At 39.7% G+C, this 17,210-nt stretch overlaps 1 protein-coding gene across 4 annotated transcripts in view; it reads right to left on the reverse strand.

Annotated features, from left to right (window-relative positions):
* Window positions 1-17,210, reverse strand: part of ITSN2 (intersectin 2) — a 129,725-nt gene that overhangs the window by 42,099 nt on the left and 70,416 nt on the right. For 3 of the 4 annotated variants that reach the window (XM_074991341.1, XM_074991342.1, XM_074991343.1), the window contains 5 exons: window positions 16,871-17,037; window positions 16,116-16,161; window positions 15,920-16,041; window positions 14,671-14,767; window positions 11,563-11,754 (listed from right to left, as the gene is read on the reverse strand). In XM_074991341.1, the coding sequence (XP_074847442.1) occupies window positions 11,563-11,754; window positions 14,671-14,767; window positions 15,920-16,041; window positions 16,116-16,161; window positions 16,871-17,037 (624 nt within the window). Of the gene's footprint in view, window positions 1-1,258; window positions 5,212-11,562; window positions 11,755-14,670; window positions 14,768-15,919; window positions 16,042-16,115; window positions 16,162-16,870; window positions 17,038-17,210 lie in introns of those variants that run through there. The other variant, XM_074991344.1, reaches the window with a different exon arrangement.

Consider the following 17,210-nt stretch of genomic DNA (forward strand, 5'->3'; position numbering starts at 1 on the left):
TACATTTGAAAGTTTATAAACAGAATTTAAAGCCATGTTTTAAAACAATTCCTTGTCCTTCAATTATCTCCTTTCTTCAAATGGTCTTGTATGAAAAATAATGTCCTCTGTTAACACCACAACTAATTCTATATTTAAGATTGCAGGACAAGTCTCCTTGTCAAAAAGTAGTGTCTGCTGCAGTGCATTTGAGAAATGAAGGAGAAAAATGTATTTCAAGTAAATGAATTTTTTAAAGTTGACAGTAACAATTTCAAAGGAAAGAATGATACTTTGTGGAGAACAATCCTGCATTTGAATGGAGATGGACTGGGAGATATAAATCTACTCTAACTTTGTGTGTGACCATGTTTGACAGCTTATGTTTTATATATGATTCGCAAGCCACTTTCAAAGCAGTTTCAGAAATGCTTGGGTAGGATTAAATGACTCATGCATCTCCCAAAACTGGATGAAGTGACGTTCTGAATACAGTCTGGTAAAGAAAATGAAAGAAAATACTAAAAACAAGAGCAGGGGCAATTTCCATCTTAGAAAAAGGCAACAAGACTCAAGGATAGGCTTATCTGCTTTCCTGAGGAACTGTTAGCACAGATCAAGCCAATGTGGATAACTGGTTTACCGCCACAGCGAGGGCTACTGAAAGATTAAGATATTAAATGTGAATAAAGGGAGAAGAATCCAGTCCATTAAAAACTGCATTTACTACACTGATTCCATTTTTTTCCCGTTCATCCTGGCAAAGGAGGACAGCAGGACATTATAAATAGTTATTTGACCTTCCCTCATCTAAAACTTTATTTGCAGAAACAGTATACCATTACAATTGTAATTTTAAGAGTCAAGTATGATGTTACCGTAGCATATCAGCCATAGCAACCATATAAGATGTTTTTTCCTTTTTGCAATCCTTTGCTATCCTGTGCTATATACATTTCAAATACACTTAATCATCCATTGCCATGATGTATCTAATCATTTGAGGAATGAGAGTCAAATACTTACAATGAATAAAGTTTACTCACATGAGTAAATGGAGGCAGGGAGAGAAGGAGTCAGGCCCTTAGGAAAAAAACGGTGGCAATTTTAAACCAAGTCTCTCAGATCAAAACTTTCAATATACTTGGCTGCACTTTAGACAGAAGTAGGATAGGATTTAATTCTCCAGATGAGAAAAAAAATTGCTAAACCATGCAAACTAATTCACAGAATTTTTTAAAGCTAGGCTATTTAACCAAAACACAAAACACACAAGCTATATCTTTTACGTGTCCTTTTAATAAAATACATTTGCATAGTTATGAGTTTTTAAAAACAAAGATGAACAATTTTCTCATGCCAAGCATAGCCTGCATTTGCACGGTTTTAACATTTATCCCCAACCCTTAATACTACAGCTTGAAAAGAACAACAAAAGATATTTCAAGGCAACGCACACCATTACATAACAGTTTAATAGTTCCCTTATATTAAAGTGTCATTATTCTATAGCAGCAGTCAGCATCACTATGGGCAATAATCTGTCAGCATTCCTGTAACAGACTTCTATTTACAAGAATTTATAATCTCACTAGAATAAGTCACTCTGGGATCCACTTTGGTGAACAAAGTCTTGAGCTCAGTAATTAGTCACTCATTGCTAGGAGCAACTTCAATTATTATTAGAATGCAGGATTTGCGTACATATGAAACTTCTACCTTTTTAAGCTCCTAGAGATAATAAAAAATACTTAATACTGAGCATTTTTATACTGCTATGTATATCTTCAAAATGCTTCAAAAGCATAAACTACTCATTCATCAGTCTCTACAACTGGATGCATCCTCGGCTGGGCCTAATGCAGGGGATTGACCCGTCTGTATCTGATTACAAAATAAAGAACTCAGCTTTGCAAATTAGATGCCTACAGAATTTGGAAACATTCCAATACCAGCTGCTGTGTAAGTATAGCAATATTTTTATTCCTCCCCATTCTACTAGTGAAGGAATCTCCCCAGCTCTCATGCCACCCTTGTAGGGCTTCAGTCATGCCATCCTTCCTTGTGTCATGAGGGACTGGACCCTGTATAACTAACTTTCTTAACTGGCTGGAATGGTGGCTGAACCTAGTCTCGCCCCAAGCTTAGGCCTGAGAAAGACTGGATCACATTGTAATCTCAGAGACTCTAACATAGTTTTGAGCATCAAAATTAAACCCACAAGAAGAAGAAAACTCACTTTTAACCCTAAAATGGGCTTGGACTAAGCTGTTCCCCTCTATATACCTGTGTTGATACAGCAGGGTTCTTTTAAATCTTGCTTTAAAATATTCTGCATACCCTCTTCTTATCAGTAATCTAAAACGTGTATTGAAAAAATTCACTCTGTACCATTATGTGACCAACTACACAGTTATCTTGTGCATTATGTCTAACCTGATAAATCTGTGTGATATAGAAGATAAACACTAAGAGGAAGGGACTGCCACCTTTCCCATTTTTTACAATGTGGTGCTCAATGATGATGCTCAGATAACACTGGTATATGCAGTGCAATTGTAGTCATGGTGGTCCCAGAATATTACAGACAAGGTGATAATGGACCAACTTCTGTTTGTGACAGAGATAAGCTTTTGATCTCTGTATTCCTCTCACCTGCAGTTGGTCCAACAAATGATGCTGCCTCTCACATTTTGACTCTCAAATAACACTATAACATGGCAGCATGTCTCTCAACTCAGCTTCAGAACCTGTAAGTTCAAACTGTACGCAACTGTTTGTATTTTAATTGTGAATGCTTACTTCCAGCTCTGGGTTTACATGTGTCCAAACACAGAACTATAGGCTATGATCCCAAATATTCAACACCAGCTGTGCATAAGTGGGTAAAGTATTATAGACGGCTAAAAAATAAATTATTTCCCAGCACCTACTAGAAAAGGCATGGCCACATTTATGTATTTTTCTTTTGACAGTGGTCTTTTAGAAATTGGGCAATCAAGACAACAATTTTATTGCTTGTCAGGCAGTGAGATCTGACCTAACCCCTTAGGTTAATAATACTTTTAATGTTGAATTTTTGAAAGTGGATGAGTCATAAAAGGCATCCACATATTAGCCTACAGGAAGTGACAATTTGATAACACTGTTGTACCACAGCAGCACACTTGTGCCTCTATCGAGCAGATCTGCAAAATCAGAAAATGAAGAGAAGGCAATACAGAGCAATTGGCACAGTTTAACAGAAATCTAATTTCAACATGAAAAATACATTAAGTCAGCTATAACATTGCCATTTGAGCAATTAAATAGCAGATTCTTTGCCTCTAATTAGACTTAATTCATTCAGTAACAAAATACTGAGACAAAATATAACTGGAATAAAAATCCATTTATAGTTTTATGTAGGCACCTTTCTGTAATTTGTATTGCACAAAATATCTCTCTCTGACCTAAAGGACACATATACATTACTTGATAAAGTACATTAAATACATAATATTTCACTCCTTTTCTATAACTTTTGGAAGGAGGCTTTTAAATCTCTGCAATTTTATTAACATTTTTTTCCTGATAGTACCTCACAACATTCATATATATTGTAAACTTACAGCAGTTTGTAAACAATTTCAGATTGCATAATCCAGCTTTGTTATTTCAACCCCAAATTCAGGAAACAAACTGAATTTAATATTATATCTACCAGAAATTCTCTTTGTAATGTATGGATCATAGAACTGTCTTATAAGATGAACAGTCTGCCACTAAACAGACCCGTTCATTTTAAATGCAACTAAAGGACATTTTATTTACTAGCTTCCCTGCCACGCTTCTGAAGTAATTTAATGCTGCTAAAAATACCAAGATTTATAGCCCTGGAGGCAGAAATCCTGTATCCACATAACAGACAGCATGGTCAGTACAAGGGTACCTAAAACACTCTGCCACTGTGCCCCTCAACCCTGACCTGGAAAAGCTACCTCTGTGGCTGGAGAAAAGATGGTACAGTTTCCAAGCCCATTTAAATCTTCGGCCTGCCTCTTTAAGCTGCCATGGGTGTCTACTAATGTCCTTTCTGCTGGATACTTGTATAGGAGGAACCTGACTGAGACCACCAATTCATTTTGTATAGGAGCAAGAACAGTTTTCAGAGTCCAAAGACTTTCTTCTCTATTGACTTGGGCTAGATATGAAAAGGTGTCGTAGAAATGAAAGTCTCTGTTTTCAATTACCAATCTTCAGAGCCATTCAATTCTGTACCAGAGCTCTTAATTTAAAAAATACATAATAATAATGAGGGCAGGTTAATGAGTCCAACAGCACAGAGGCAGCATGGTACCCATTGTAGTAAAATTAGGGTACACTGTTCACCAAAACTAATGACAACAAGTGTGTTACAATGAAGAAGTGTTTGAAGGAAGGTGGCAATCAAGAGATAGGACATACCCATTCAAAGGAACCTGCAGGTCAGCCCACAAATTTTATTAGTCTACCTTCACCTTCCTTTGAGAGAAAATGTCCCATAGTGTTGCTATGATGAGGTGAGAGAAGAAAATGAAAGAAAATATTTTCCCTTCTAAATTCCTCTCCTCACAAAACAGCCATTTGGAAGGCTGGACTGAATCAGACAAAACAGTTCTGTGATTTAAAACCTAACCACATGGCATACTGGTAGTCACAGTGGCACTCTGTAGTAGAAAGGTAGACCAAGGCTTTTTTTTTTTTGGTGAATCATATGTTGCCAATTAAAAAACCTTATTGTGTACAGAATTAAACTAAGTCTATCAAAGCAGTAATCAGCAAACATGTTAATTCTGCAAAGTATGCTTGTTACAGCATTATAAGACATCTGCCTATATAAAACAGCACAGCTAACTTGTGCAAATAGTGGGTCTTTGTGTGTCTGAAATCCCACCACACAAGGGATACCTTAATATGCATGCTAATAATCTATGATTATCAATAAGAAAAGGAAATAACACTAGAGAAAACTAGAGTGGACAGCAGTGAAAGCCACACAAAGACCCACTATCCTTTCTGGCTTTACAAATTAATTGTAACAGTAGATTATAAAATACAAAAAATTAATTCATGTGTGTATCTATCACTCAACCGAAGCAAATGGATTGTGTCAGATATTTGAGCAGGACTGTCCACCCTGCCTCCACGTTATAGTCAAACTTGGATAGTGGGTCTCTGAGGAGCTTTCACACAGGAAGACAACACTGAGTCCTAAAAAAAAAAAAAAAAAAAAATGAAGGATAAAATGAACACAAACAAATTGGAAGAGTGAAACTTGAGTACTAATTACAAAAGAAGGCAGAATAACACCGAAAGGTTAGAAAGGAATGACTAACACTCAACCTTCCTAGCATAAAACATCATGCCTTTCTATATTTAGTTCCATATTTTATAAGCATACATAATTATTTGTGACTAAAAATAATTTTATCAATCAGCCATCACAGATACTCACCAGTATGCTGTAGCTAATTCACTCACACACAAAAAGTACCCTTTCATGAAAGGTGTCATGGTCTACTGCTACTTAAGTTATGTGGATCTAAAATCTGGCTCACCTGAAGTCAGTAGTTTTGCCACTGACTTCACTGAAGCTTGGATTTCACCTACAAAATTAATAGTAAGGAAATACTGCTCCACTTTCTATGCACTTCTGAAAATGTCTCCTCAGATTTAGGCTTCTGGTTACAAATAAAATTAACTTGCTCATGCTTGTCAGTGACCCATATGAAATAAATCTTGGGTGCCTATAGAATATATGTCCATGTCACAGAAATCATCATTTCAATCTGCACCAATGCTGGCCACCTCATTTTGGAAGCTAATGACTTCACAGGAATAAATGATGTACTGTACTGCTCTTGCTGTACTGGTATGATAAGCTTCCATTGGGAAATTATGAATGATTCATTGTAAGAATAGTACATACAAGCATGCCATTAAATATGACTATAAACAGAGGGTTGTGAATAGTCCTTTATTTGTATCTATATATACGCACATCTTAACTGCATATTGAAAATTCTCTTCACTGAAAGATAACTCATTCTTCATCTCATTCATGTCAATTTAGTGTAATTATTAGCATGAGGACTATTAAAATGTCATCACAACATAAGGAACCATCACACAATCACCCTCAGCTTGGTTCTCAAATATTCAATTCTGCAGGTCACTAAGAACAATCTGCTTACTATCAGTAGCCCATGGATCACAGTTTGACAATCAGGGAGATAATACTATTCTCTTCACCTGCTGCTGTAAAATGCTGTGTGTGTGTTGTATATGGAGATACACATCTCGCAGAGCTGGAAGGGACCTCAGGGGGTCATTAAGTCCAGTCCCCTACCCTGCTGGCAGGACCAAGCACCATTCCCCCCATTTGCCCCAGATCCCTAAAGGGCCCCCTTAAGGATTGAGCTCACAACCCTGGGTTTACCAGGCCAATGCTCAAACCACTGAACTATCCCTCCCCCATGAGTGAGTGAGAGAGAGAGAGAAATTTGCATATCCAATGTCAAATGCCAGCACTTTCCACTGACTATAACAGGTACCAGGAAACAAAATGTAAGGAAACATGCAGGCTACAACACTTGAGCTGAATTCCTAAATTTGTCTTTTAAAATATACACTAGCCTTCTCATGTCGTATTCATTTATTTGAGGTTTTAATCCCCAAACAGCACATTGCATCAAAGTAATTCTGTGGGAAGAATCCCCCACTGATTTCTACAACACACTTATGTTACAGGTTGAACCTCTCTCATCCAGCACCTTTAGGACCTGACTGATGCTGAACCAGAGAATTTGCCAGACACGGGAGGTCACAATTATCTAAGAGCACTACCAACACTTCCACTGCTCATTGGGATATTAGAAGCCATTTAGGAGTAAAATAAAGCTAAATAACAACAGCAGAGAACACTGAGAGCCAGAAATGGTATCTATAAACAAACTTTATGATAGGAAACTTGCCCACATCCATGATAAATGGATATCCAGCTAACTAAAATCATGCCAGACCGCAGAAGTTGCTGGATCAGAGTGCCAGACTAAAGAGGTCCAACCTGTAGTTTCTGCAGCAAAGTTAAATAAGTACAGCATAAAATGTGCCAGGTATTCAAGCTGGGGTTGGCATCCGGCCCTGCTCTGCCTCCCCGGACAGGCAGCAGGCATCTGGCCCTGCTGGGCAGCTGGCCTACTCTGCTGGCCCCAACCAGGTAACCAGCCCCATGGCAGCCAGCCCTGTAGTGCTTATGCATGAGCTTTTAGCTAACCATGCAAATACCTGACGTGTGCAGACACATTTGATGGGTGCACATGCAGCAAAGTTAGGTGCTTAGCTGACCATCTATTTAAACACATGATTTGCACAGAATGTGTATGTTTAGATTTAGACACGATTCTTGACACCAGAAATTGAAAGCTGGGTCTTTGCAGACAACCACTCAATGAAAAAAAAATAATAATGAGCACATTCTAAGCAGGAATTTAGAAATTTTACCTCTCCCCATGCCCCACTTCCTGTTTCACTTTAACTTTCCACATCACCTGGTTCTCTTTCAGACATCAGCAAACTGCCAAGTGTATTTTGTTACACTACCTGAGTGGAGAATGTCCTTCTGACTATTGCCCTGCCAGGACATCTTACACCATCCAGTAGGGCAGCATTTCCCAAAGCGTGGTACGTGTACCACCAGTGGTACACAAAAGTATTTCAAGGAGTATGTTGCGGAAATAAACCACTAACAATCAGGAGATAAGCACTGGGATGGTACTGGGAGAGGGGGTACTGCAGTAGAGGAAGAATTAGAAGACTGAAAGTAAACTCCCTGGTCAGGGCGTCATGAATTACGGATGACAAAAGTGTAAGTTTGTAATAATTAAGATGTCACCACATTAATATTACTTGTTAAAGTTTCCTCTTCACTCTTCCTAGTGAGCATCCCAGTGAAGTTCCACTTCCTTCACAAATTCCACTGAACAATGTCACGCATTTTCCCCTCCTAGAAAATTGGCTATGCTAGGTGGTATATAATGTACAGGAGGGGGCTGGCACCCAACTCAGCTGGAACACCAACCCTATGAAATCACCAAAAGACTTTGATTGTAACATGTACTTCATTCACTTACTGCATGAAGTTCCTTAACCACAAAGCATGAAGAGGATGGTTTCTTGAAACAGACTTACTGATGGAGACAACTGGAACAACCAATCACTAGTGAAAGCGTAGGCAGATGATGGTTGCAGAGTGCTACTGGTAGGCCCTCTTATCATTCACCCAGTTCCAGAAGAAAATTTTGTCCACAGCTGGTAATTGTTACTGTGGGGGATGGCTGTTACTCAGGATCCACATTTGGAAGGAAGCCATCTTACTGACATGGCAATGAGCAAATAAGAACTGCTTACATATAAAGAACCGCTCATATAAAATGTGTCTAATTATGACCCAGTTGCAAGACTACTTTTGTTGCAAATCAATAAAACGCACAAAAATCTCACACTTACAATACTTAATCTACAGAATCCCAGTAGTTTAAATGTACCACTCTCTCCTAAATCCATACACCCACTATGGCAGAACAGGCTGCGAGGGAGTGAAATACAGGAGCTGTTGAATAGTACATATCAACAAAAAAACAGACTGCAGAGAATAGGAAGTAAGGATCAGTTCACCTTGCTGAAAGGAACACAAAATTCAGGGAAGTCAATGGTCAATCTAAACTGAAACATAATAAGGTCAGTTGGGCTAACATATTTATCCTTTTGGAAAATTCCTCAGTGTTTTTAATGGTCAAAAGTGAGAAGGTTTATACCTGCCCCAAAAAATTTAGCCAGGAGTTGGGATTCTTCTTATATCCAAACAAAAAACAGATCACCATGGTAATGCCGAACCTGTGACTATTTATATAAATTTATACTCTGTGCTCTTAAGATATAAATCTTCTCTGAACTATAGATGCTTTTCCTATGCTGAGACAACTACAAATGGTAGAATATGCAACACCACAAGCTAAAGGGCTACTTTACTTTTACCATTTTGCAGCAATACCTGCAACCCAATCAAGAGAAGAGCAGAATTAACTGAAGGGAGAGGGAATTGTATGTAACCGAGAAATTAAAATCTGTGATGCAGGGACCTTCTGGTGCCAACTAGCAGGTGGCCCAGGGTATGCATAATGCTTTACAAAGATTCTCTTGGTAAGTTAACTACACAACAGTTCTCCAAAGGTGGTATGTGAAGTCAGTATTAGAAGCCAGTAGCCCACTGATCATCACAAATCATTCCAAAGAATATGTACAGATAACATTTAAGGAGTTACATATGCATATGGGAAATTATGTTTTTAATGGTTTGGAATTAAGGCCGGTCACCAGGATGCGGCATATTTCAGAACTGTTCCTTTCAGGCAAGAGACTGCAGATACCTGTCTTGCTGTTTTGACACTGGTGTATTGCACGCCTCACACGGTAGGCCTAAGGATACTTGAGCTAAAGAAAAAATAAGAGACTGCAAAATCTATGAGCAAGGAAATTTACAGCATGAAAAAACCAGCATGGGGTGTCCTGCTTATGGTTAAAGACAAAGGATTGTTAGCACAAGGAAACACAAAGGTCCTTTGCCTAAGAGGCAAGCTGTCTCAGGAAAGGAGCCACAGCACCAACCCTGGCTATAAATGTGGCAAGGATTTTGGATGAACAATACTCTACAAGGCATGAGAATACCTTGTTAATTAAGTCTAGGCTGATGTGATGCATGGGGAATGTACAGGAAGTGACATGCACTCCCACTAGTGTCAGGTCTCCCCGCGCTCACTGTCAGTGCTAAGCTGCTTCAGATGAGTGCAGGGACAGTCCCCCTCCTCCCTCCACATCTCACTGCCCAGTGGCATAGCCCAAGAGCAGCATGAGCTTCCTAGTGAAGTTAATGAGCTGACCCTTACCCCCTCCCAACAGACAAGACTTCCTTGCACTAAGGGCAGTGATAGTAAGGTACCCCTGGGCAGGGATGGTGAGGCTCTTTGCTGGGCCCTTTGGGTAGCTGGCTCCATGGCCATCACAAGAGGTGGCGCTGGGGCCTAGTCTACTCCAGCCAGCCCTTCAGTGCTGGAGGCTCTGGTGGCAATTTAAAGAGCCTGTAGCTCCTAGTTGCAGCTACCTTGGCAGAAGTGGCCAGGAGCCCCAGGCCCTTTTAAACTGCTGGGCCCTAGGATAAACCGCCCTCTTTGCTCGTTTCTCATTGGTGGCCCTACCCCCAGGAAGCATCACAAAGCCATCAAGGTTTGCTTCGAGCCGTTAATGCCTTGGGTCCAGATGACAATGCTGATTTAATTACACTGTCCCTGATCCAGCAAGAAAGGCTCCATGAGTGAAAACTGTAGTGACCTAGCACTAGAATGAGAGGTCAAAGACAGAACTTTTACAGTGCTTGTTAGGATGTAATATAGAGCCTTCACATTAACTACAGTAATTTGTTCTAGAATTCAGTCCCCAGACTGCCCCTTTCCCCTCCAAACAATCCACATTTGTTTATCTTGAGGACATGCAGCACAGACTACCCCTTGCTCAACATTTTGAAGAGACAGGGATGATTTGAGAGTTGGAAGGGTATAGGATTCACCATTTAGGCTGGGGATCTGTTTCTTCCTTGTTATGTAGTAACAGAGAGGGAGTCGTGCTAGTCTATATACCATCAAAACAAAAAGTAGTCAAGTAGCACTTTAAAGACTAGCAAAATAATTTATTAGGTGAGCTTTTGTGGGACAGACCCACTTCTTCAACCATAGCCATACCAGCACAGACTCAATATTTAAGGCACAGAGAACCAAAAACAGTAATCAATGAGCACAAATCAGAAAAAAATGACCAAGGTGAGCAAATCAGAGAGTGGAGGGGGAGGTCAAGAATTAGATTAAGCCAAGTATGCAGACGATCATTTTTTTCTGATTTGTCCTCCTTGATTACTGTTTTTGGTTCTCTGTGCCTTAATATTGAGTCTGTTCTGGTACGGCTATGGTCTGAAGAAGTGGGTCTGTCCCACGAAAGCTCACCTAATAAATTATTTTGCTAGTCTTTAAAGTGCTACTTGACTGCTTTTTCCTTGTTATGGTTTGTGGAAGCTGCTGCCCTCAAGTCTGTTTTTTACAGTAGGTATGTATTTGTAATATATTCCAGAAATGCTTAACATCTAAGGAGGTGTTAAATAGTTCATACAAATCCAAAGGAAAAAAAAAAAACGCAGTAGAACAAACACATACATACTGAGAGATTCATTGCAAGTTGCTAAATACTGTGAACAATTAAAAGCAAGGTTAATGTATCAAAGATGCAATGTTTATTTAGGGCCTCACAGGAACACTGCCGCTAGTAAACAGTGGCTGAGAAACAGAGTGGCAATACCGTTGTGTAGAACTGTCAAATGGAAGAGTGAAGTTCTGATGTACTTGCACACGTTAGATGTAATAAGGCTCCTAGTTCTAAGCTCAAAATAGTTCTAAAAAAATAATTCAATGTTAAATCTTAGAACTGCAATAAGAAAATGCTTTCAAAATTATTTCTTACACTGTTGACTTGGATCAGAGTCTGTGGTCATCTTCACATAGTTCGAAGGAAAGAGACCTGTCACGCCATTGATTTCTCCTTGCCACCAGTCTACATCATCTTTGTTCAGGACGTTAATTATCTGCCCCTTGGAGAAACTGAGCTCATCTTCATTGTTTGCCGCATAATCATACATTGCTATCACTTGACATACTATGAAGGAATAAAATAAATATTTATAACAGGTGTTAGCACATCTTCTAGTATAAGGTAAGTCACTGTTAAGATGACACAAGGCCCACAGAAAATATCTGAGATTCAAAATATTTACAAGGACCTAAAAAAAAAAAAAAAAAACCCTACAGAAGACTTTAATCTCTGTTTGGGGGCACAGTTAGATTGTCTCCCCCTTTTATTAATACTGTGTTCAATGATAAATTAAACTAACTTTGGTCAATTTTTCTCACCAGTTCCCAACTTTACAATTCCATCTACTTGGGAATCATCTAACTAGCACCTGTGCACCTTCCAAATATTCAAACATAAAAATAAGTGAAACAACTGTTGCCTCCTTTCTGCCCTGCCTATTGGAAAAAAACAGATTCATTAATTTACACTGGGTATTTGTGTGGGGGGAAGAAAGAATCTCTGTATATAGAGAATGTATTGAAAGCTAAGTCACAGAGAGAGGTTTTCATCATGAAAACCTGTGGAGTGCTTGTACAAATACTGCAGGATTCTAGGGAGTCTGAAGAATCTTAGGAAGTGGAACTAAGGAAAGCTATCCTCAACAAGACCTACACAGCGAATCAAAAATCCAAGTGAAGTCAACAGCTGCATTTGTCCACACTGGAAGAAACACAGCACACAACTGTTGTCAATAACAGTAAAGCTGCCATGTGGAAGCAGCTTTCACAGAGAGTAGAATATGAATTTTAGGCATAAACTAAGATGTGCAAGACTGCAGTCTACTTTCACTAGTTAGCAAGGCTGACAACTGCACAGCATTAGGTGAACCTTTCATACTTGAGCCACAGTCTTTCCTCCGTAGGATAGAAGCGAAGGGTATATACTCAGTGCAATAAAACAATGTAAGATGGTACATGCCAAAACAAGAACCAAAGACAGCACTGTTTTGATGAAGAAGTTGTCTATTAGGCTGTATGCTCCTTTGGACAAAGACTGTCCTCTCCTGTGTTTGTGCTGAGCCTGTGCTCCCCAGAACTGATGGCATCATAACTATCAGAGAGGTACTCATGTTACTCTGTAGCTTTGAGAACAACAAGAAGTCTTGTGGCACCTTATAGACTACCAGATATTTTGGAGCATAAGCTTTCGTGGGCAAAGACCCGCTTCATCAGATGCATGAGTGGGGGGTGGTTTCAGAGGGCTATAAGAACATTACTCCTGACGAGACCGAGGCACAAATGGTGGCGGAGTTTTGTAACTTTGTCCTCACCCACAACTATTTCAGATTTGGGGACAAATTATACCTTCAAATCAGTGGCACTGCTAAGGGCACTCGCATGGCCCCACAGTTTGCCAACATTTTTATGGCTGACCTGGAACAACGCATTCTCAGTTCTCGTCCTCTAGCGTCCCTCCTCCACCTGTGCTACATTGATGACATCTTCATCACCTGGACCCATGGGAAGGAGGCTCTTGAAGAGTTCCACCATGATTTCAACACTTTCCACCCCACCATCAACCTTAGCCTGGACCAGTCCACACAAGAGATTCACTTCCTGGACACTATTGTGCAAATAAGCAAAGGTCACATAAATACCACCCTATACCGAAAACCCACGGACCGCTAGGCTTATCTACACACCTCCAGCTTCCATCCACGGCATACTACATGATCCATTGTTTACAGCCAGGCACTAAGGTACAACCATATTTGCTCTGATCCATCAGACAGAGACAAACATCTTTACCAAGCTTTCCTCAAACTACAAACACCCACCTAAGGAAGTGAGGAAACAGATTGATAGAGCCAGATGAGTACCCAGAAGCCACCCGCTACAAGACAGGCCTCAAGAAAAACAAGAGAACACTGCTGACCATCACATACAATCCCCACCTAAGGCCTCTCCAGCACATCATCAGTGATCTGCAACCCATCCTGAACAATGATCTTTCACTCTTACAGAGCTTGGGAGGCAGGTCTGTCCTCGCCTATAGACAGCCCGCCAACCTTAAACAAATCCTCACCAGCCACCTCAAATCAGAAACCAGTGACTCTAGGCCTGGAAACAGCCCCTACAACAGTCCTCTCTGCCAACTCTGCTCACATATCTACACCAGTGACATCATCACAGGACTTAACACCAACTATGCCATCAGGGGCTGCTTTAGCTGCACATCTACTAATATAATATATGCCATCATGTGCCAGCAATGCCCCACTGCAATTTACACTGGCCAAACTGGGCAGTCTCTCCATAAAAGAATTAATTGACGTAAATCAGACAACAGGAACGGCAATGTACAGAAGCCTGTGGGGGAACACTTCAATCTCCCAGGCCACTCAGTGGCAGATTTGAGGGTGACAGTTCTGAAACAAAAAAATTTCAAAAAATCAAATGGAGAGAGAAATCTCTCAGCTGCAATGTATTTGCAAATTTGACTCCATTAACTATGGATTAAACAGAGACTGAGAGTGGCTCGCAGCTTACAAAGGCAGTTTCTCTGCTCTGGGTGCTAATATCTCCCCATTAGACTCTGACAAAGGCTCACATCCCCCTCTCTGATCCAACTTGCTTTCTCCTCTTTTGATAAGTGCTGTTGATGCTGGGCCATTTCCACCTTGCTGAATAGACCTTGTCAGCTCTGGCCCTCCCTCTTACTGGGACCCTACTCTTTAAATACCCCTCTGAAACCATGCCCCACTCATGCATCTGATGAAGCAGGTCTTTGCCCACGAAAGCTTATGCTCCAAAATACGTTAGTCTATAAGGTGCCACAAGACTTCTTGTTGTTCTCGAGGCATCATAGCTACCACCCCACCAATGAAGGTAATAGGCAGGAATTAATCAGACTAACACAGTGTACACAGACCGTTACTGTAAATGAAATAGATACATACAATTATTCAATGTTAAATACACATGAGATTTATTTTCCTACCTGAGAGAGCAGCAGGAGTAGTTCTCTCACTGCTTGGACCCAACAACTTAACATGGTTTGCAGGAAACCATCCTTTCTGCCTCTTTTTCCCTCTGGCCTATAAAAAAAATACATTGGAAAATTTAATGGGCAACTGACCAGTGGATTGAAATGCTCACCCCACCCATACAACATCTCCAAGAGTCACAAAAAAACCTGCTTCATAAGTTACAAAGCACTGAATGGATCTACAAAGACAAACTAACTTTTATTACTAAAAGCATATTCAAGTATTGCTTCACCATAATTTGCTCATCTGAGTAGAAAGTTCACAGTTAAGATTTTCAAAAGTGATTAGTCATTTTGAATGCTCCACTTGAGAAACCCGACGGGCCTAATTTTCAAAAAGATTTAAACTCTTACTTCTGAAAGTAGAGTATCTACGAAGTGTCTTAGACTAGGCACTCAAAAATGAAGGCATCCAATGTTACTAGTCACTTTTGAAAAAACTGACCTATGAATTCAGTACCACCTTTGATAAACTAATGGAGTGTGAATGTATTTAAAAAGAAAACTAGTACAGGGGATTCTTGACCAATGTTTCCTGTAACCTATGTGCTTGTGTGGCCGCTTAGTAAAAATTCAAATGCTGTCTGGCTGATTAACAGAGTGCTCACAGATATTGTGGTTCTATTTGTGGTGCACATTTGCACATACCTCAGAGCACATAAAATTATTCTGTAATTGTCCTTGGAGATGTGTTGCTCATGTCCATTCCCATTCCCTCCTTTCTTCCCCACAATCAGGTAAGACTATTGATGGTTTTCTGGCAAGAAGGAACTGAGCAGGGGAGGGGTCAGCAATAGCACATATCCAATGCCATAGTGGCACCACTCCAGGGTGCTCCATAGCCAACCGACAGATATTGTTCTGGGGAAAAATCCTCTGACAAATGGGGCATGTGACGTGCGTATACCTCTCTGGGAATGGACATTGGCAGCACATCCTGAAGAACAACATTTACATAAGGTTCGTAACCATCTTTTGTAGTAATGTCAAAGATCATAGCATCATTTTAATGTTATTATGATTTTCCACACGTCTCAGGAATAAATTCGCAATGGAAAAGTTAATGTATAATTAAGCAAAGAAATTAATAGCAGTTTGCATTTTATTAGAACAAGAGTTTTGGCTGATGTTCAATATGCAGCCCCATTATGTAGAGGAAGAGAGAGAAAAACCAAATATTTTTTTCTTTTTCTTGAATTACCTGGAGCTCCCCTTGCCACCATCCACTAGGGTTTTTCTTTAGAATAAGTATCAGCTGCCCTGGAGCCAGACTTAGCTGTTCTGTCCCAGATGCAGCATAAGCAGTAGTAACCTGGGCAATCTCTGAAAGAAGACAAAGGCTGATGAATAATGGCCAAATGCAGTAAGATAAAATTTGTAATTTACATCAGACTCACCAGGTTTCTTATTTAGTAGTCCAGTTCTGCCAGCAGCACCAGAAACCTACATTCAAAAGGCACAAGATTTTTAATTTGCAAATGCTAACAGCAGAATTCAATGCAACTCTTCTTTAAAATTCTTCTTTTCCCCACAAATAACATTTTTTTCTGAATTTTTCCTCTTTAATAAGCATAATAGTTTGTAAAATGGCAAATGCTTTCTTGACATAAGCATGTGTGATAGATACAGCACTAGAGAACTGCAACTTAATGGCCAAATTTTAGTAAGTGAACATACTACCTAGATCAGGGATTGGCAATCAAAATAGCAAGAAGAGCCGTTTGTCAAATTCGGTTAAAAAACCTCAATAATTCTAGAGCCGTGATGCATGTGAATACAAGACAGTCCTTAATAAATAACACCAAATCGTAATTGTTACAACCCCTATTTTAAAAACAACACACACACAATAATTTGTAATGCAATACATATTTACTGAAAGATGTTCACAAACTTTTTACATTTTCTATTTCCTCACGCTTTACGTGTGTTTGTACCACTATCTTCCTGACTTTCACTCCAGAGCCTTCTCTCTCTCTCTCTCTCTCTCAAAGATGCTAGATTCTGAACAATTTTGTTTATGAAATCCTGGGAAGTTGCTCTGATTCTTTGATAAAGCGCTCTTTTATATATTTGCCATCCATGAACAGCTTCCCTCATTTAATGAGCTCTTGAGTTGCCATAAAAGGATAAATCCAAAACAAAAACTTACATCGTGATCCCTAGGTTTAACATAGTTTGATGGAAAGATTCCAGTTCTGTCAGCAATGCTTCCTGTCCACCATTCTCCATCTTTCTCAGTGACAAGTATTTCTTCTCCTTCAGTGAAAGTCAAATCACCAGGTTCAGAGCTTGCATAGGAATACAGTGCAACATATTCTGTGCAAGGGAGGGAAGTGGGGGGGGAAGAGAAAAACTGTGTTAGTTACTGAGAACAAGTGTGTCAGCAGTAATCAAGAGAAGTCAAACTAAAATGAATTTTATCGAAACCCTAGTATAGTAAATACAACAGCTCACTTTTAAAAAATCTCTCACGTAAGGTTTGATCAAGC

The sequence above is a fragment of the Carettochelys insculpta genome, chromosome 3 (genome assembly GCF_033958435.1).
Source record: "Carettochelys insculpta isolate YL-2023 chromosome 3, ASM3395843v1, whole genome shotgun sequence".
Taxonomy (NCBI): domain Eukaryota; kingdom Metazoa; phylum Chordata; order Testudines; family Carettochelyidae; genus Carettochelys; species Carettochelys insculpta.